The 22,012-nt window shown below is 38.9% G+C and overlaps 1 protein-coding gene across 1 annotated transcript in view; it reads left to right on the top strand.

The window, feature by feature from the left end:
* The window catches only part of LOC128740985 (protein sickie-like), a 348,009-nt gene that overhangs the window by 90,050 nt on the left and 235,947 nt on the right, over window positions 1-22,012 (top strand). The window contains exons 4-5 of the mRNA XM_053836560.1: window positions 12,811-12,937; window positions 13,046-13,154. Coding sequence (XP_053692535.1) covers window positions 12,811-12,937; window positions 13,046-13,154 — 236 coding nt within the window. The remainder of the gene's footprint in view (window positions 1-12,810; window positions 12,938-13,045; window positions 13,155-22,012) is intronic.

Below are 22,012 nucleotides of genomic sequence, written 5' to 3'. Positions count from 1 at the left end.
CGTCCGTCCTTGTTCGCATTCAGAGAGCCATTAAGCAGTGTCTTGTTGTGAGATTTTATTGATTTTAGAATTTCACAGTCGATAATTAACAAGTGCCCGATGGAATGGGGCTCGTACCCGGGCAGAGAGTGAGTGTCACGCAGTGGACTTTCCGAAAAGTCATTTAGCCAAAGTTGAATCGTTCAGCTCGCTCGCTTGGTTGTCGGAAGATGATCTGGGGCAAAAAGCTGACTCCGAAGGCCGTTATATTATTTGGCTGGTAATGAAAATATTATGAGTTTCATAAAAGACAAGCGGTCTAAATGGGATGCGATAAGACGAAAACGCGTCGCCCGGAATTGCTCTGTTGGGAGAGCTTTTTGCACTTGCCTCGGCAATGAAAGTTTAATTACCTAAACATTTTGCAGCTTATACTGATGCTGCTGCATCATACTTAGATTTAGACTTTTCACGAGCCACAAAAACTTCGAACCATAAAGTTGCCCGACTAATGAGCCATCTGCTAGCGCTTTTCACTCTCAAAAATATTTCTTGCTTTAGTGGTCGATTCGTTAGATGCAAATTGTTTCTCAAAGCTGGATCGATCGGCTATCCATCCAATCGTCGTGTCATCATGATGTTCGAAACCGATGGCGATAATCTTCCCGATGATGTTGTCTATTGCTACTGGAATGCGAACAGCATTGAAAGAACTTTGTTCCTGAAGACTTCAGGCTGAAGTAACTGAACAACCGACTGTCGTCAAAAACATTTTGCATAGATGTATCACGGATGTTCAAATAGTACACATATTTTAAAATTACGTGCATGAATAACGATGACGCGATTCTTGAAAGCGTTAAAAAATAATATACTTTACAATATAGGGAGAAGTCGTCTATGCTCGGACACTTTAGGTTTTTAAGATAAAACACAAAAAATACCGGCTTTATTACTTCTATTTACACGTTAATGTAGTGTTGATTTCAGATAATCGCCGCCGCCAGTAGCTCGAAACGTCCGGACCAGTTAATTATCAGTTAAGGGGGCATAGTACTTTTTCAACTTAAAAAAATCAAAATATTTTTTATTGATTATTTCGAAAGATTAACATTTTGACCATATGTGTTTCAAGTCATTTCAATTAATTCCAAAAATTGACAAAGTTACAGCTATTTGTACCGCGCATGTCTGGAGCGATTACACAGCGAATAAAACCTTCAACGTCGTTTTTCTCGAAACCAGGTTTTCAAAGTCGGTACCATAAATATCTCAAGAACGGCTCAAGCAATTCTCATGATTCTTTTTTTGTTTCAAAGCCAACAAAATTATCTAGTGTTTGACCCATTCTTTTTTCGATATTACAATTTTTGTATTTTTTAGAAATGTTTAAAGTTAATTTTTTCGACTAAAAACCTAACTTTTATGTTTGAATGTTCGCCATTTTGTTATGCGTTCGAATTTAGAAAAAAGGATGGGTCAAACACGAGATAATTTAATATACTTTCATGTCGTTTTGGAATTTTTCAATTCGGATAATCCGCCCAGCGCCAATCCATGGTACCGCAAATCATGTTTTTTTCGAATGATCATGTTCAAGGAGCCGTAGGGGAGAGGGGCACAGGTTCACATATGCAAACAAAATTGTAAACATTAGTATAAAGTGCAATGTTTAGAATGGAAAAAACCCGAATCGATTCGCTTTTCGCGTTATCGAGAAAAAAATATTTGAAATAAGGCAAAAAATATGGTGTAAAAAGTACTATGCCCCCTTAATTAAAAATCTTCATACTTATTTCGCCGAAAAACGTCGATTAAATCGAACAAACACTTTAATGTAGAGAGAAACAATATTATAAGCAAACAATACAAAGCAACAAAATTTGCGCTGCAAGGTTGATTTTGAAAGTAGATAGTATTTTTAAGCACAAATTAGCTCAAATAGAAAGCTGCCCTCTATGTTCGGACATGATAACATGATCTATTAAAACCAGCATCAATAGAAGAAAAAGATCCTAGAACAACCTTACGAGTCCTGTCCTGGCAGGTTTGCTGTATAAATGTTGAATAAAGTTTTATTCACATAAATTTTTTGTTGAGAGTACTGGTAATGTGGAATGCATGCAAAAATGTACGCGGCAACTCCATTTACAAGGCATATCGATAGGTTAACGCCGAGGTCATAAAACATATGGCCATTATCTATGGCCAATGGTCAATGGTCAATGGTCAATGATGTAGACCTTAGGGAGGTTAATACAGAAGAAAATGTTTTGAATTCTTTTTAATTGCTTGAATAAAATGCCGTCGCTTTGCTTAGAGTTCCCTAAGGCCTATATGATACAATTGCTATTTGACCGGAATTTCAATTCGCATATATTTACCGGAGACAGAAAATTAAGTTACTTTATGAGTGAATTTTATTCAATATGTAAAAATATTTCTCCTATTTTGCTGCTTTTCATTGGTTTATTTGTGGTTTTATTGGTATTTTTATTGGTATTTTTATTGGGTTTCAAAAACTTTTTAAAAACAATCACTTGAAAACGAAGAAAAATCTATTTAACAACTGGATTTATTGAGAATATAGAGAATTCATTTATAAATTAAACATTTAAATCGAGTTTTTCTAAAGTGGCGAAATTTGGGTCCAGAGGCTGGCGAAATTTGGTCCCAGAATACTCATTTAAATAATCAATAAAACTAGAAAAATACATAATTTAGTATGAATATGATGATTGAATCAGTAAAAGACGTGTCCGAAGTATAATATTTTCATGTTATCAAATATCTGAACTTATAGAACCTTGATCTGTTTCGTTTCATGTAAATTTTTTGGATAAAGGTGGCGAAATATGGATCCGTCACCCTAGCTTAGCGGTATTTTGATCAATTCTCAACATTTTTTTCGCCAATCGATCGGAAAAGAAATCGGATCGATTGATCCTGGACTAATTTGAAATCTGAACTTAGGAAGTAAGCCAAAACAAATGACAAAGTCTCCTCGTCTCAAACTCTCAACAAGATTTCTTATCACTGCGATTAAACCTAGACCACTTTGATGTCCTTGCTTGGGAAGTACTGTGGACGCTAGAAAGAGTGACTGACAAGGCTCCCTCGTGCCAACAAATTTCTTTCGAACTCGATTAAACCTAGTACAATTCGATGTCTGTGTTAGGGAAGTGTGCCATAAAAATTGTCATTGTCCCTTATTCAAACAGATTGGAAATTCTTAATGGCGAGGCGAGGCAATTAAACCTAGGCGAATTTGATATCTGTGTTGGAAAAGTGCTCGGTCATAATATGATTCTGTATGGATAAGCAGGTTTACCGTTTCATTGGAGGTGTAGTGAAAAGATGTTGAGACTTGCGTAGTCCTGCGTCACCTATGCGGTCGTGTCTTGAACACAACCGCTCTGATGTTTTGCCCTTTTCTTAGACTTTTTTAGATGGAGATTTTTGGATTCGTTTTTTAATTCATTTTGGAGTCTTTGTGAACCCTTCTTTGACTATTTTGAGAATTTTTCTCAACTAATTGAAATTTACTGAGGATTGGTTTTGACTGTTTCGGACCATTTTTACACTCTTCATTAGGTAATTTTTAGAGTCTTTCTTTTGGTTTTTAGATTCTCTTTCGATTTTCAATGAATTCTCGTTTTGGACTCGTTTCGGGCTCTTCTTGGGTGCTGTTTTGACCTTCCTTTGGATTATTTGAACTGTTTCTGGAATTTTCGTGGACTTTTTTCTCTTGGATTTGGCGCTTCTTGCACTTTTTGTTGGCTCTTTTTGGACGTCTTCAATTACTGATTAATGCAAACGTAAGAACTGATATTAGTCTCAAGCAAATAGGACACTTTTTGAACTCTTTTCCGAAGTCCTTTTGAACTATTGAAAAGAAACCAGTTTTCCGACTCTTTTTTGAATAATTTTTGACCATTTTTGGACGCCTTTTATACTCTTTTCGAGCTTATTTTGAATTTGTTTTGACCTCTTTTTAGACGCCCTTGAAATTCATTTCGATCGCATTTTGGACTCTTTTGGGGCTCATTGCAGATACTTTTCGGATTTCTTTCTGTATTTTTTGACTGTTTTTGGAATCCTTTTTCAAATTTTTTGGGTACCTTTTCAGACCTTTTATGGACCCTTCTTCTGGTGACCCTTCTTCTTAGACAACAATGCTAGATGTTGTCTAATCAAGATGAATCTTCATATTTTTCTCATATTTTGATTCCTTTCGTTAAAATTTTGGATGTTTAATGTTTAATATTTCGGTTGTTGAGTTTCTTTTGTGGACTCTTCCTGAATTTCTTGCGACTTTTTTAAGCTCTTATTTGACATTTTTTGTACACTCTTTCAACTTCCCGTGAATTAATTTCCGACTGCTTTGGAACTCCTCATATTCGACTGTATTTGGCTCTTTCAAACCCGTTTTGGGATGTTCTGGAAACTTCTGGGACTTTTCTATGACTATTTATGGGGCCACTTCGGATTTTTTTAAGTTTCCTCTTGGATTCTCTTAGGACTCTTTTGGGACTACTGTTAAACTCGCCTCGGACTCTTCTTGGATTCTTTTTGGGCTCTTTGTCCAACACTTTTTAAATTTTTTTGAATATCTAATTGATTTTTTTGGACTTTTCTTGCACTCGTTATTAAATTAATTTTGAAGAAATCATTTGGACTCTTTCCGAACTCCTCTAGGACTATTTTGAGACATTAGGCCATATGAATGAAACAGTTTGCTTTGCTTTGCCCATGTAAATCTTATGGGAGAAATAAAGCAAACTCCTTTATCCATACGGCCTATTTTTTCGACTATTTAGAATTTGTTGTGGATTCGTTTTAGAATCTTTTCGGACTCTTTTTTTGATTATCTTTTGGAGTCTCTGATCTCTTTTCTGAATTTCCAATTTGTTTGGTGTTTCGAACGAAAGTGAATGGTATTCTTAATTCCGCCGTTCAAAATGTAGGAAAGGGGTGACTTGTTTACTTTTTTCGGTTCGTTTTGAACTCTTTCTGGACTTTTTTATTCATCTCTTGCACTTTTTTTGGGCTTTTCTCTAACTCCCCTTAGACTGTTCTTGATTTTTTGGACTGTTTTCTAGATTCACGTTGGACTTCATTTAAACGCAATTTGGATTCTTTCCAGTCACTTGTTCGATTCATGTTAGATTGTATTTGAACGCTTTTTTGACTCTTTTTGTTTTGGATTTTTTTACTTTTGATTCTTTTTGGACTTTTTGTAGACTCATTTTGGACCAGAATCCTTAGGCTCTATTCGAATTCGTTTAAGACTTGGACTGTTGTTAGGCTATTTTTTGAATACTTTTTGAACATTTTTAGCGACTTTTTTGAAATTTTATTGGGCTCCCGGTGGACAGATTTTGGACTCTTAAAAAGAGTTCGTTGTTTGGATCTTAGTTTTTTTCGGATGAATTCTTGACTCGTTTTGATCTCTTTTTGAAATGCTTGGACAGTTTCTGGAATTTTTTTGGACTCGTTTCCTTGGATTTGGCTTTTCTTGAATTTTTCGTGGACGTTTTGAACGCTTTTTAGAAGCCTTTTTGGACTCTTTGTAGACGGATTTTAGACTCTTAACTCAATTGTTGGGCTCTTTTTTGACTTGATTTTAACCATTTTCGGACGCCTAGTTTCGTCTATTGTTTTTGACTCTTTTTAGACTCTGTTTGAATTGTTCTCGAACGCATTTCTCTGCGGCAAAATAAACAATGTTTCTTCTAAAATTGTAATGAAAAAGGGTAGTTAGTTTCTTCATAAAAATGATAAATGAAACAAGAAAAAAAGGTTCAACATGAATATTAGTTCAATGGACCCACTCGACGTGGAAACAAAGTCAACGGCTCTGCCGATCCTGGAGAAAAGCAATGCATTAGAGGCCCATAAAGTCATGCTTTGATCGAGAAATATGACCAAGGTCATACGATAGCCCCATGCTCGTGCTCGTGAGTACGACGACGAATGCTCTATCTGCCGCAGAGCCCTAGATGGTTCCGCAGTGATATCGAAATCGGGACTCACGACATCGCGACAGAAGCCTCGACATCGCATCGGCCTCCATCGGCAAGCAAGCCGTTCGATTCTATCTATGTCCGCCAAGCTGGTGGTGCCCGCCAAGTCGCAAACACACTACCGACCGACCGATAAGCTAATCACGACTGAAAGCTAAATTTATCGACCTGATTTAATCAAACTAGCCAGCTCGGTAGGCTGTTCGTTCAACACTATCAAATTAAGGTCAATTAGGTCCGGAATCCACTATTGTACATTTGTTGGACTTACATAATGACAACCAGATTTTTTTTTCGTTTTCTTCTACTGTACACCGATGGGGTACATAATCTCACAATTTTGTTATCTCGATTTCACGTCGCATGTGATCAATCACCGGCGCGCTTCCGATCGATCGAGTGCCCGTTTAGGTCACACCATGTATGCCGACAAAGCTCGGCGAAGCCGTCACATTCGGCACTGCGCGTATAAACAAGTTTAGCTAATCCCTGCTTAGCTACTGCGAGGACTTTGTTTTTCACACTCGGTGAAATGCGGCGATCGAGGAGACGGATCGGTCGGGCGTTACCATTCCGTTGTTCAATCATGATCACTCGCGCGTGAATCGCTTTCAGATCGGACTGACCTTAATCCCCTTTCTTCCCAAGGATTCCAAGAAGTGGTGTCAAATTGTGATTGACATAATTCTGTGTCTGCTTCGGAAAAGCAATTACCACTTTTGGCTGCAGCAATCGAAAGTCGAAAACCATAAAAGCGCGCAATTCGTCAAAGTCGGAGTTGAGCTTCTTCAAGATATTAATTACGAAGTTGGGCTCCCCCCGCGTTGAATACGCGAAAATTGCATGACTTTTCTGTCGCCAGCTGTCATCATCGTTCGTTAGGGCGGCCGAAGTTTTACCTCCAACTTTCCAATCAATAAAGCAATCTCTCCGAACCGTCCGTCGGTGGCCACTCTAGGTTGGGCAGTCGGTCATGCAAAAAACTTGACATCGATGACGGCGCTGAGCTGTGCGCCGGTTCTGTCGTCTGTCCAACTCCTGTCCTGTCACGGCGCTGCACTCCGCTGCTGGCCAACCGGTCGGCCGGCCGGCCGGCAGTATTTATGGCCTGTTAAAATCACTTGCACTTGCCCGACGATGGATGGCGTTGGCGATATGGCGGAATGCCGTCCTGCCGCCGCCACCGCCGTCGCCGTCTGTTGTTGTTGTTGTTGTTGTTGGCCGCCTGCATTTAGGAGGCTAATTGTTATTAATTTCGATCTCCGGCTAAGCTTGGGTAGTTTGCTTCTGCAGCCTCCGCTGTTGTTGTTGTTGTTGTTCTTGTTGCGCTTGTTCCGTAGTTAAGAAGAAATGTAGTATCGAGAGTGGAGCGGGAGGAAGGTTACCGTTGATGGCGGAGAAACCAGTTTCATCATCTTGAATGCGCAGATTTTCAGCATATGTGCATGCACGGTACACACGACTCAGGCGACGCATGAGTAAGCGCAATGTTGGGCACTGGGCTGCTGGCTGCTGGTGCGGAGGTCGTAAAATCGCTGCCGTGCCACCCCGTCAAAATAACAATCAAGGGCTGCAGACTTTGGGCCCGTGAACGGTGAGCATGTTGCTGCATGTTTGGTGGAAGGAAGCGTAGGAGCGGGGGGAGGTGCAGGCGAATATATTTCCTTATTTAGCCTAGACAGTGAGAAGTGGTTTCCGATGGCGGTCACACTCTAGGCTTCGATCGACAGCCGTGTTCGGTTGATGGAAAGGGGTGACAGGGTGGGTGCGGTGTACGATAACTGACTGACTGCTTTGAATATCTGTGTGCAGGCGCAATTATCGTAACCGTGACCTATTTTTTGCTAGAGGTCTAGGGAAATAGCAGATGAACCGGTAATGGAAATGAATTACCACGCGAGTCAGCAGCCAGCTGCTGTCGGTTGGTTCGGCAAAATTTATAAACTTTATTATTTTGCACTTTTTTGTCAACAATGCACTCAACACTTTTCAGAGAAGCAATTAACATCTCATTGTTGAAGGATGCTTACAAGGTTTGCGGTTGATTGAAGCAATGAAATTCTCGGAAGTAAAAAATTGGTTATTGCAGATTTGGGGCATTAAAATGTTGAAATAAAGATTATATTTATACAGTTTTTATACCTAATACGAGATTTTAACGAAATGCTCTGGATAATTTCAGTGAAATAATTATTATCCATTACCGATTTGATGCCATAAAATTTTTCTTGTGAAATCATTTGTTGATTGAAAAATGCTTCCTTTCTTGCGAACTCTTTAGCGCAAATGTTTATTTTTATTGTGCTCTTTTATTGTAGTTGCAATAGGGTTTAGGAATTAGTCCTTTTTTTCATTTTACTTACATAAATCTACTCTAGCTTGAATCTATTCTAATTTAAATCTTGAAGATATGTTATTCTTCGCCACCCCTGCTACAACTTGTTTATATATTTTTTCTGTTGGGGAAGAATAAATGCTTAATGCGAAAAATGTAGATTCAGGCAAACTGAAAATTCCTAATATTGGGCAAAAAACATAGACTTAGTGAAGATGAGAGTCGAACTCACAGCTCTCAATCTCTAGTTGAGTGTGTTGTTTAACCAATTACACCACTAACTGTTTATAACGATCATAAACGATACTAATTCCACGAGAATGTAATCTACTTACTGTCTATGATCTGATGGAGAGCGAGAGCATGGGTGGCTTATTCCTGTGAGTTCCAAGTTCAAAACCCCAAATTTGTTATCTCAAATCTCATATCGCTAAGTTCCAATGAGTTATTTAAGTCCAAAACGAGTTTAAAAAGCGCCTCTCAATATAAATCCAAAAGGAGCATAAAGAGAACATTGAAAAATACCCCAAAAAAAGAGTTTAAAAAAATAAAAAAGAAAACCTTAGAAGTTTCAGAAAGAATCCACATAAAGTCCAAAAAAGAGTCAAAAACGAATCCAAAAATTGGAGTCTAGAAAGAGTAAAAGAAGACCGCAAAAGAAGTCCGAAATGAATTCCGGAAACGTTAGAAAAAATAAAAAAAAATCGAGTCCGAAAAGAGTTCAAGAAGAGTCCAACAAGCATTCGAAAACAATGCAAAAGTTGGGCCCGTCTATTTCTGATGCCGGTGGGGTTCTTGAAGAGAACGGACTTCATTGCACAGACGTCCAGCATCTTTGCGACGTGGCCGGCCCACCGTAGTCTCGCAATTTTCGCCGGGTATACGATGGGAATCTCTTCAAGTAGTGCCTGTAGCTCGTGATTCATACGCCTCCGCCACTCTCCGCTTTCGGTTTGTACTCCGCCAAAAATAGTCCGTAAAACTTTTCGTTTTAATACGGCAAGTTCACGTATGTCCTCCGTAAGCAACGTTACTGTCTAAAGTCCGTAGAGGACTACCGGTCTGATTAGCGTTTTGTATATCATCAGCTTTGTGCGACGGCGAATGCTCCTTGATCGAATCGTCTTGCGGAGGTAAAAGTAGGCTCGACCTCCAACTTACTTGAATGCGTCGTTGGATTTCCTTACTAGTATTATTGTAGGCGGTGACCAGAGATCTCAAATATACGAACCAACCACTTCCAGTTCATCGCCATCAATAGTCGTTGTCCGTGGAAGGCCACGGTTGTCTCACAATAATTCAATAAGAGTTCAAAATAAATCCACAAAGGGGTCAAAAGTCCAAGTTTCTTTTTCACCGAGAAGAATCAATGTCATATTTAACAAGGTTAGGTTGACTAAAAATAAAAATATAATAAAAGTCCAAGGTGAGTTTTGGTACTAAAAGAGTTCAAAGAAAATTCGTCCAAAATTTATTTTAAAAAGGTCTCAGAAGAGAATCCAAAAAGAATCCAAGATAGGTTTGAAAAGAGTCAAAACATCAGTCGAAAGCGATTCCCACGAGAATCTAAAAGTAGTTAAAACAATCCGAAAATAAAATCAAAAGGAGAAGCTATGGAGGGTAAGAATAGTCCAAAATGATTACCAAAAATAATGCAAAAAGATTCGAAACAAGGCTAAACGAGCCCATAAAGTGTCCAAAAGAGTTCCAAAGAGTTCAAAATGAGTCCAAAATGAGTTTCGAATGCACCCAAAGTAATATCCAAAAGGAGTCCAAAGAGAATCCCAAAACAGTCCAAAAAAGAATAAAAAAAAAATAAAAAGAAAAAAAAACAAAAGGAGAAAATCATGGAAGATTTTAAAAAGCTTCGAAAAAGCATCCAAATAATTCAAAAAGAGTCGAAGAGGAGTCTAAGCAAAGTCCAAGAAAGAGACACCTTATCTCAATCCTCGGCGTGTCTCAAAGGGACTCGAAAGTATCTCCGAGATGTGCACGAAACACATTACTCGATCCAATGTAGCTTTGATCAGTTGCGTCAGTTTATCCGGAAAACGATGTTCTTGTACTATCTGCCATAGCTGGTCTCTATCGACTGTATCGTATGTTGCTTTGAAATCAATATAGATGTGATGCAAAGGCCAGTAGTACTCCCGATATTTCTGCAAGATCTGTCGGATGGTAAACATCTGGTCCGTAGTTGCGCGGGCCCCCATGAAGCCCGCCTGAAAATTCCCCTAGAGCCTGTGTCACCGGTGACAGCCGGTGTAACAGGATCATAATTTTTCGGTCAACGCTGCATCATCGCAAGCAAAAGTTTCGCGTCTATCCGACGTCGTGCGATAAATTCTTACTGGGTTGTAGGCGGCATTTACCAGCGTTATACCAGGGTAAGTTGCATCAACAATTCCTCCGGTAGCTACTCTTCTTCTCAAGTAACCCAGTGTAGAGCCATTGCCAGTGTTTCTCGGTTATGTTTATTATTCGCTAGGCTGTCTTCACCGGGGGAGGCATGGTAGTCATCAGCAACCCAATTTCTAGTTAGTTAGAGATGGGGACTCCTAGGTTAACTTCTGCTGCGACTCTTTCTGCAATTTTATCATTGAAATAAGGGGTTCATGTCCGTGGGTACGAAAGTGACTCCGTTGGAATCGCACCGCTCCAGGACATCCTTTGAATAGTTGCACGAGGCTAGATCAGGTCAGAAGATCGTAGGGACCTCATGTTGCTTCAACAGAGGAAGCAGACGCTTCTATGGACACTCCTTGAGGTAGATCTGCCCGTTTACAGTCCCAGTAGTCACGAATGGCACACTCCGTTTGCCACATGAGCAGACCGCTTACCAAATCATATATTTCTTGGCAAACTTTAAAAGTGTCTGCTTCCTTACTTCCTCCAGATCATCAAACTTGTGCTGGACGGTGAAAAACAGTAGCCCCGGAAGCTGCCGGAAGTCCGCCTTGACGTAAGCCTCATCATCCATGATGAGACAATGAGGTTCCGTCAGCATCTGGGTGTACAGTCTCCGGGCCTGTGACCTTCCGACCAGATTTTGCCGTTCGTCACGATTTGGAACCTTCTGCGCACCCTTTGGCCCTTTGTTCATCGTCTCCTAAAACCTGATTTAAACTACAATTTTTACCGTCTTATGTACACAAAACACCGAATAAGAAGTTTTAATCTAACTCGTTTTACTGACGGGACGACGCTATTTGCAAGGCACTGTACGTGACGTCGTTCTTTCGTTAATGGGTTAACCGCGATTCTCAACGCGGGTTTTCGGGGGGAAGGGTCTGTTACTATACAGCTTGTTGTATTGTATATTTATATGTATTCTCATGAATAGCACAACTCTTTTTCTGAAGTTTTTTAAGGAACACGTAGTCGTAGGTGTAGCAGTCATTGCTTAGTCTTAATATTAAGTATATTTTGTAATCTTATATCTTTAAATTGGTTTCTGCTTTTTGTAAAATTGCTGTTAAATTGACTCAGATTTTGCTCAACTTCGCATTATATGGGAACTCGGGCCAGAGCTGCTTTTGCCATTATCCAAAAGTCAGAATCTTTAAACCTCTTACGATTTAACCATATTTCTGCCGTTACCAATACTTTTACTGTACACTTGACAAAGTTCTACCTTTAAAGCCTTGATAAAAAAGATCTTTTCTTTGAGATATTAAGCCGTGTGATTCTTGTGCAATCCCACCATCTCTATTCAGTCCTAAGATCGTAAATAATCATACGAAAATTTCAGATGATGGTTAACATATAAATTTTACGTGAAGTGTGTTTAATAAACTTCCTGCTAGCACTGATGAGCTGGCAATTCATACCTAAAATACTTCGATACATCTTCATAGTAACGTTCCTTTCGAAGCAAATAATTTTTCCTTGAATGTCTTTAATTAACAGAGTTAATTCCTGCTGCACTCAATGTAATGCTTAATCTTCTGGTTATTCAATGTGATGATGAAAACTTCACCGTACGGGTTGATAAAATAACGTATATCTTCCCAACTAAGGCACGTAACTGGCAATCCATGTGTTGACACCAGCTTAATGATTGCCCCCTACTTTTGGAAATTGAGACAACCTTCCACCACCGCACAGTGTCGCACTCCGTCAGCCGATAATTGTGTAACTTTTCTAACAATATCAGCGACATTAAATCTTTGTTATGGACACAGTTTGTTGAATTTGTTCAAAGCAAAATTTTGTCAACAGCGGAGGTGTTGAAGAAATCGAAGTGATGGTCTTTCTTTGCTCCGTATAAACATTTCTCGGGTTTCCATGAGAAAATATCAAAGCGTAAGAATCGCAAAGCACTTTTAGATAAAATCCAAGTTTTTACAAAGTTTTCATGCAACGATCAGCTTTTCACAGCACACAACACTTTATTACGAAACTAATTCTTTATTGCCCACCGCCTACTACTGTCTGCAATTAACGCTATTTTATTTCGTCTTCTTCCAGTACGACAACGTCAACTCCTGTCTCAACGTATTGAGACAGCACCAGGTTGGCGGACTCGATTCCATCACCGCAAACGACATCTCCAGTGGTCGGCTGAAAGCAGTCCTGTTGCTGTTTTTTGCTCTAAGTAAGTGTATAGTTTCCCTTCGATTCCGCTTAAAGGCGACACCGATCGCCGTTACATCCTACTCACCACTCACCGTCCCCGTACGGGTTTGTGTCTTCGCTTTCACAGGTCGATATAAACAACCGATCCGGCAGAAAACAGCGCCAGTAGCGTATATCCACCAGCAGCAAACAACGAAAGTCGAAATTCATGCACCACCAGCCGACATGACCAATCGGTAAGTACTCGAATTTTCTTGTGATGCTGATGGGTGTCTTTGCTTACTCGAACATTCGTTCGAGTGGTGCTCAACTTTCTAGTAGTTTTCTGAGCGTCACTCAAATTTAAATTTTTAAACAATTTTATCCTTATTCCTTATTCCTATCCTGAACTTTTTAGTAGATTTTGTTAAAACAGACTGATGAATTTTTTTCTTCAAACTGTAAAATAATATTTTATTATTATTTTTCGAATTTTTTTATTTTTTCGAAAATTTTACTCTGAAGCTTTTATATTAGATACTAAATTATTTTTTGTTGCTAAATATTGTAGAACATTCCAAGTATTTCCTTACTACCTAAACATTCCACTCGATTAACAAGGTTTCGGGTGCTTCTGGTATTTAGACTAAAACAGACAACATCGCCAAGCATCCATCTTCTTCGCAAACAAGTAATCTGTTGATCCAATCCTGGGCAAGGTGGAGAGAATTTACTTGTCAAGCGATTTGGCACGAGCTGCTCAAGTGCCATTCGCTCGACATCAACAATGAATTCCAATTTACTCAAACAATGAACCAATAATGACCAAAACTACCCCGGGACGACTCGGGGATAATTTGATCCCCAGACGCATCGATAATGTATTCCCTCTCCCACCCTACGATGATGGTCTGTTCAATGTTCAATGCCTACTACTGTTCGATTGTGGAGTTGCTGATGGAATCTTTTGGGGGAGAAATATCTCCCCCCATCCCGTTACCATTCCGTCGAAAAAAGCAAGCAAACTTTGCAGGTTAGCAGCAAGAACAGAACCCAACAAGAGACAAGAAACCATCAAAATCAGCGGGAAGCATGAATGCATAAGCAATATCGTTTAGGATTTCTTGTATAGCCAGCCACCCCAACTCCACCCGGAAACGGAACGATGTGATGGGGTCTGGTTGACAGATGGAAACTGCATTTACGGTAAAATCAAACACCACGACGCACACCAACTGGCGCGCCGGACCGGATCGGAGAACCAAAACAGCTGCGTTTCATCACCTTGCCCGATGGGGGACTTGCGGCCGGTTTCGTTTTGTTTTGGGGAAACATCAAAAGTAATCGAGTTCTGTACGGCCACCACCGCCGACCGTCCGGTGAAAGCCCGGAGGGGGCTTAGCTGTCGTACTAAAGTTCTGCAGGGAAGAAGTTTGGGAAGCTAATCAGAACCCAGGGAAAGAAGTGACGAAGTAAGTCGGTGGGTTCAAAGAGTGGTGAACGAAGCGTGAAGCAAGCTAACGGGAAGGGATTTTGTCTTTGGACAGGAATTGAATGGAGCGATAAGGGCGGAAACTGAAATTTGATAAGTAGATAAAATGGTTTGTTTTTCTACCGAAGGGTGTGACAAATGGGCAATTACAAAATTCGATTTATTTGAGTGATTGATACAATTGCTGTTTTCCTAATGTACTTACTGATGTTTAATTGCAAAGGTATGGGAAATTTCATCGCGCTTCCAGCCATTCTACGCAGTTGATCTTAAGACTATCTATTATGTCAGATGTCTCTCTCTCTTTCTCACTCACTCACTCGCTCTGTCCCTCTTGAACTCTTAAGTTATTTTTAGACTATGTGTGTTTTTTTTAGGATCGATGTATGGTATGCACTGTTTTTGGAAACTTTTTTGACACTTTTAAAAAAAAAATTCCAATCCGTTTTGGACTCTTTTCGGACTTGTTGTACTTTTTGGCGCCTTATTTGGACGCCCTTTTGGCTCTAGTTGCATTATTGTTGGACTAATATAAGGATAAGGATAAGAATACGGATAAATTCCTTTTTTACTTGTTTTGGACTATTTTTGAACTCTTTTAAAACGCTTCTTGAGCTCTCTCTAGACTCTTGCTAGACTGTTTTGGACATTTTGTGGATTCTTTTGGAATTTGTTTTGAAACTTTTTTCTACCTTTCTTAAAGTGTCCAATTTTTTTATTATTGGATTTTGGATTCTTTTTGTATTCTTTTCGGACTCTTTAGCTTCTTTTTAGACTGATTTTGTATCCTTTTCGAACTCTTTTTGAGCTCTTTTTGTAATCTTATCGAACTTTTTTTAAACTATTTTTGGACTTTACTGGGCATCTTTTTGACTATTTTTGGACTCCTTTGAACTGTTTTGAGTCTTTTTTGAAATCTTCAGACTCTTTGTGGACTTCTTCTAGACTCTGTGCGAACTTTTTTAACTTATTTTGTACTCCTTTTGAACTGTTTTCAAACTCTTTTTGGAATGTTTTCGGACTCCTTTTGGATTCTTTTAAAACTCTTATTGGATCTTTGAACTCTTTTTTCTTTGGACTTTCAATGGACTCTTTTTAGACTCTTATCGGACTCTTTTGGACTATTTTGGAACTTTTTTTGTTCCATTCCATTCCTTTTGGACACCTATTGAACTCATTTCGAACTTTTTTGAATTCTTTAGACACTTTTTAGACTCTTTTTAAATTTTTTTCATACTTCGTTAGACTCTATTTGAACCCTTTTTGGACTTGTTTTAGAGTCTTTTTAGTTTTTTGGCTCTTTTTTGGCATTTTTTGAACTCTTTTTAAGCTCTTTTTGTCTCTTCTTGAACTCTTTCGCACTTTTTTTGCATTTTTAGACTCTTTCAGTACTCTTTTTGGAGTTTTTTGAACTCTTTTTAGATCCTTTTTGGACTTGTCTTAGATTCTCAAATCTTTGACTCTTTTCAGACTTTTTAACTCCTTTTAGACTTATTTTGCATTCTTTTTGGACCCTTTTCGGACTTTTTAGGCTCTCTTTGGTTACTATTTAGACCCTTTCTCTATTTTTAGACTCTATATGGACTGGTTTTGAACTTGTTTTAGTTTCTTTGTAGTTTTATGACACTTTTTGGACTTGTACTCCTTTTAAACTCTTTTTGGTCTCTATTTGGACTCTTTTTGGACTTGTTTTAGATACTTTAAACACTTTCAGGATATTTTTTTAATTTTTTTCGAACTCTTTTTGGATTTCATGAACTCATTTACGTAGCAGATGTAGTAGAAATCAAATAGTAGAAATTGATATAAGAGTGATTGATGAGTGAAGAGTGATGAATTGATATTCAGTGTAAAACCGATTATTAGCATTCGAGAAACTCACAAATAAACGTCGTTTTCAATAATTGTCTACACTTAGGACTCCGTTTAGACTCTGTATTGTGGACATTTTAGAAACTCATTTTGGACACTTTTTAGACTCGTTTTGGAGACGTTATGAACTATGAACTCTGACTTTAGTTGGTCTCATTTTGCACTTTTTTGTCTCTTTCTGGACTCTGTTTGGACACCTTTCGCATTTTTTGAACTCTTTTGTGGACTCACTTTAAAATTCTTTTATACTCTTTTATGACTCTCTTCGAACTCTTTTTGGACCCTTTGGATTCTTTTTAAACTCTTTTTGAAGCTGTTTTGAGCTTTTTTGGACTCTCTTTGGAACTTACTGAAGCCTTTCAAGATTTTCAAGACTTTGTTTAGTCTACCCTGGCTCCGCGAGAGTCCACTCTGGACTCTTTTTAAACTGCATTGCACTTTGTGGACTTTTGTTGAACTATTTTTAGACTCGTACTGTACTCGTGTTTTAATCTTCTTAGAGTTATTTCTGTACTTTATTGGACTTTTTTAGACTCTTTTTAGACTTTTCTGAATTCTTTTTAGGCTTTTTAACCCTCTTTTGGACTTCTTTGGAGTTTTTCGTACTTTTTTCGTGCACTTTTCGAACTCTTTTTGGACCCTTTAGGAACTCTTTTTGATCTCCTTTTGAATTCTTTTTGTAGACTTTTCGAAATGTGGAACTATAGAACTTTTACAATAAAAATACCCTAACTTTGACCCCGAATTACTCGCAAGAAGGCATCATTGTATTCATAAACTTTTTCCAGAGAATCAGAATAGTTTCAAGCAGGCTGAAAAGTTTTATAAATCATGTTTAAAAACACAAAAGTTAAACAAAATTTAAAGGCTGACAAAATCTGGATAAAAAACTGATAAAATCGGGAGCTGACAAAATCGGAACATTACTGTAATGCGTTGGCCACTTACTGTGGTCCGTCTCCTTTTATTGCTTTTTTCTTGGTCACCTTAGCACTTGCATCTTTGTGTTTTTTGTTTTGTATTTTTGTCTGTTTGTTACCTCTCTCTCTCTCTCTCTCTCTCTCTCTCTCTCTCTCTCTCTCTCTCTCTCTCTCTCTCTCTCTCTCTCTCTCTCTCTCTCTCTCTCTCTCTCTCTCTCTCTCTCTCTCTCAGTAGTATTTGGTTGGAATTGACTTTTGCAGGGTACATTTTATTGTTTCTTAGACTTTATCTTTATCTGTCCTGTAAGGATAAAAAATTTGACACAAAATAGATGGTAAGAGTCGGTTGAGCATAAAAACCAATCTAAGATTGAACTATCGGGAACTGTTATGACGATATTGTTTGCTTAACTTTCGACTGAGTAGTGTTTTTTCGGCTTTGCAGTCAAAATTGCTTATTAAAATGAGTTAAAATGTTTTTCTTTTAGTTCCGACTTATCGTTTAGCATAAAATCTTTTTCAAGGAAGTTATTCGTCATTAACAAAATCATTTCAAGACCAATGAGATACATACTTAAGTTCACCAGAAAATTTCGTGTTTCTAGGAAAAAAGCAAAGCCTAAGTGCTACATTCCGTTATCGAAGCTTAACCTTCTGTTTACAAAACGACAGATTTCATAGCCAGAGCCAGATTTCATAGACCTCTGTCAACTGAGAGCCTTAGAACACATATAAGAATGCTAAAATGTTGAAATTCATTTTTAAATTTTTTCAAATTTCGAATTAAGAATGGTATTTTTAAGAGTCGCAATTTGAAAAAAAATAAAATACGAAAATATTTCAATTTTTAATCCCAACTACAGAACTGGTGTTATCTCGGTTTAAATCGGGCCGCGATTCAACCGTTTTTATGCTCTTTATCTGGAAACCTTTAAACTGAGTCGACAAACTGTTGAATGGATGGTTTATTTGGATGGATGAATGTTTTGTTTGAGTTATCTTAGACGTCAGGTTTTCATACTGAGACCCAGATAATTGATTTTCATAGCCAAAATAAAATGGCACACTTTAGTACTTGATTCGTCCGCAACCGTTCCGCTAGTCTGATTAAAAATTCATCTCAACGAGCGAGCATCGAACAAAAACCGTAGGCTGCTAACTGCGTCCATCCAGGCCATGCTGTGCGTGTTAGCAGTATGCTCGTGCCTGGAAAGATTTGCACAATTCCCTTCTCGATTTTTCGTTTCTGTTTTTCGGAAGAGCCTAGTCTTTTCTACATAAACTCGCGCACCCGATATTTACATTTAAACGGCAGTCAAAATACTACCACGCGAGGGGTGGCGAGACGGCTTACGTTCGTCGTCGTTCTTTGGCACGATAAAAAAGCCGGTTCCGTCCCTCCTCGCATCGCTCCGGAAGCGTGGCAAGCCTGGAAGCCCCTGCTGTTACTTCTGCCTATGCTGATGCTGTTGCTGTTGCTGCTGCTGATGATGATGCATTGTTACAAGTAAAATGGAATCTTTTCTCACAATTATGGGTGACGAATGGAATCTATTCTTTTTTTGTTGGACTAGTTTCGTGTTAGATGACAATCATAAATGAACCGTCACTCGGAAGATTTTCACACATTTGTCATAGAGTGGAATTTTAAAAGAATCTCATTTTGGTTCTATTTGTGTTGGTCAATTAAATTAAATTAGAATCCACCAAGCTTAAGTGTAATTGGGCTCGAATTTCTTTACACCCGGGATTCAGTCGGTAGTTCATAAAATTGATTTATTCCAACCACCAACGATCATCAATCTTTCGTTGTGCGTCGCACAACCCCCTTGGTTGGAAAGACTTTTCAATTATTCATTCAAAACCGCAAGAACCACACACAACTTGTTCTCGGTTAGTCAGGCGAAGGGATTACGTCGGATCGGTGCAGAGTGCAAACAAACAAATCAACCCAGAAGCCAGGCACTTCTCTTTCTTCGGAAAAGTACATAATTGTACAAGTCTTCTAGCTTAGAGGCACGTGTCCCTTCTTCTTTGCTTACCATCAATCTTAAGAAGCTGCAACACCCTTCACGCAATGTGCGTTTAATCTCGCTTGAACAGCCCAAGTCACGCATTTGCTCCTTCCGGAAGTTCATATCGGGGGGAAGGTGACGCGAAGATAATGAAGACAAACCGGTCCAACAGGACCGGACACCCCAGCTCCGAAGAAGTTTCGAACGGAACCAAAATCGATCCACTCCGCATCGAAACGGTGAAAAATCGATACTTTCCAGACGGACGACTGCACCGAGACGGCTCGACTCATAAATCTCACCAGAACCCATTAGAATCGCTTACAAAACTTCTCCATGGCTGCCTTTGTTTGCGAGACGCCATCTGCAGCACCAGGCAGGCAGCCTACTGTTGCGAGTTCTGATCGAGTGGAATGCGATTTAGAACTTGGAACGACGACGCGTCATGTACCTACCAGAATCGAAGGGGTTCGTTCCTCCGCGCGGAACGATTTAGAACAGCGGATCTACACTCGAGCGGTTCGAAGCTCGTTAGAAAATGTATAGGCAGATAGGGGTGCACCGGACCATACCGATAAACGGCAGCTGACATTGATAGGTGTGAAATTATTTGGATTTTTTTTTCACTTCTGATATCAATACCCTGTAAATTAAAATTATTTTACGTGTTGTCAAAACTGTCAACCTGTCGAAAAGGATGAGCAACTCTTGTTTGGCTGAATGACCCTATTTTGCGTCCAGGAAGCAAGAGTAACGACTACGGAAAAGTGCGTAAATCATGTCGCATGTGCCGGGTTCGGTGTAGGCTGTACCAAACAAGATCCTGCTCCTGCCGGGGTGCGCTCTGGCAAAAAGTGAAAGTGTTAGGGCTGCTGCTGCTGCTACTGCTGCTGTGTGGTGTTTTATTGGTGTGCGTTCTGGAACAACAACAACAACAACAGCAACGGAGAGGGTGCACTAGAATAGAAGAACCTTGTACTTTGTTCAAGTTTTGTTGGTGCCTGCTGTTGGCAACTAACCATCCTGGTCGTCGTCGTCGTCCTCGTCGTCGGTGTCATTTTGCGAGAAACCAAACGCTGTTGGGGGATGGATTGTAAGAGGCATTCCGGTTATTACAAATAAGGGGTGGTTTTCTATTACCGATGCGTTGCATGGATATTGAGCCTCTGAAGTGTAAATAACTATGGTAAATGTGTTTCTAAAAGTGTGTTTCATTTTATGAATGAAAGTAACAGTAGTGAAAAGTACTGCCGATCCATCAGGGCCGACCGACCGACCGGTGTGGTGCAATTCCGCTGGGAGCTGCTAATGGGCGGCGTGGTGTGAATTATGACCGTTTCCGGCCGGTTTCGTGTTCGGGGGTACTTAAAATTTGTTGTAGTTGGCCGGGAAATCTGGACGTTACGGCAGGATTATGAAGAATGCATGTTCTGTAGAGAAAATATGTTACCACTGGTTTGCAGCTGCCGGAAAGAAGGGTTGGTGAACCTCACAGGATCTAATTTGAGAATGCTAAGAACCTAATACAGTAAGGTTTCGATTTTGTCAGTTCCCGATTTTGAATACCCCCGATTTTGTCTACCCCCGATTTTATCAGCTTTTTATCCCGATTTTGTCCACCTATAAATTTTGTTTAACTTTTGTGCTTTTAAACAAGATTTATAATACTTTTCTGCCTGCTTGAAAGTATTCTAATTCTCTGAGGAGAGTTTTTGAATAAAATGATGCCTTTTTGCGAGTAATTCGGGATCAAAACTAGGGTATTTTTATAATAAAAGTACTATATTTCCTAAACAAGCACAGATAGAGGTATACTATATTCAGCAATGTTATGTATTTTTACTATTTGTACAACTTTGTAAAACTTGAAAAAGTCATACAACAACTACAAAAATAGCTAAAATAGAACAACTGATTTTAACGATTTTGCATTTATGAGAAATAGGATTTTTCCATCTTTGCTGAAGAGATAGAAGGTTACTGTCTTGAGCAAAATTTCTTGTAATAATATGCTATAAAACTTTGCAGAACACAGCAATGTGTTATATTGAAAGTGAAGAAAAATAAATTGTTTATTGCACTTTTAGGGGGATTAATCAAAACTTGAATTTCTCTGAACGATAGAACTTTTAATTCTAAGAAACTCTCCCAAAGGTTCGATAAACCTAAAATCAAGTTTTCTCGCCCAAAGCTAATGCGCACCAAAAAAGGTTCTGGACCAGTGTGCTGTGTCCGGTTCATTGTGTTTTCGGTTGACCAATTGAGGGTTAAAATTCAATTTTTAGTAGAAGAAGTTTAGTAGATTTTGTCAGTCTCCCCATTTTGTAAGCCCAAAATTCACCATAGGGCTGACAAAATCGAAACATTACTGTATTCCATTTCAGCGAAATGCGAATTTAATTTTCTGGTGTATTGAATGAGTTTTGAATGTACTTTAACCACCGATGTACAGTCGAAATCAGAATAGGATTTGTTGATCAGTAATGGACTCTTGGGTACAGTTTAAGCGTTTATTGCCTTGTACTTCTTATTTCAGAAGATATATGGCATGAAGCAGGGAGAACTATAAAATTTTAGTTGCATTCGATTACTAAAGGGTTGATTTCGATATTTTCAACAAGTAACAGCGCAACATTTGTTACCATTAGTGAAAGCTTTCCATGTAAAATACACCTGAATGCCTATGATGGATCTGTTCGTTATCTTAATGTAATTTTAATATGTGTAAAATAGAGAAATTTGCCACGTAAGTTAATATTTATTAGCTTAACCTAATATGACTGATATGGTAAATGCCATCGGTTGGGTATTTTGAA

This window comes from Sabethes cyaneus, chromosome 3, assembly GCF_943734655.1.
Source record: "Sabethes cyaneus chromosome 3, idSabCyanKW18_F2, whole genome shotgun sequence".
NCBI classification, from domain to species: Eukaryota; Metazoa; Arthropoda; class Insecta; order Diptera; family Culicidae; genus Sabethes; species Sabethes cyaneus.
Note: the sequence above shows the minus strand (reverse complement) of the source record. Positions and strands in the feature narration are given on the sequence as shown.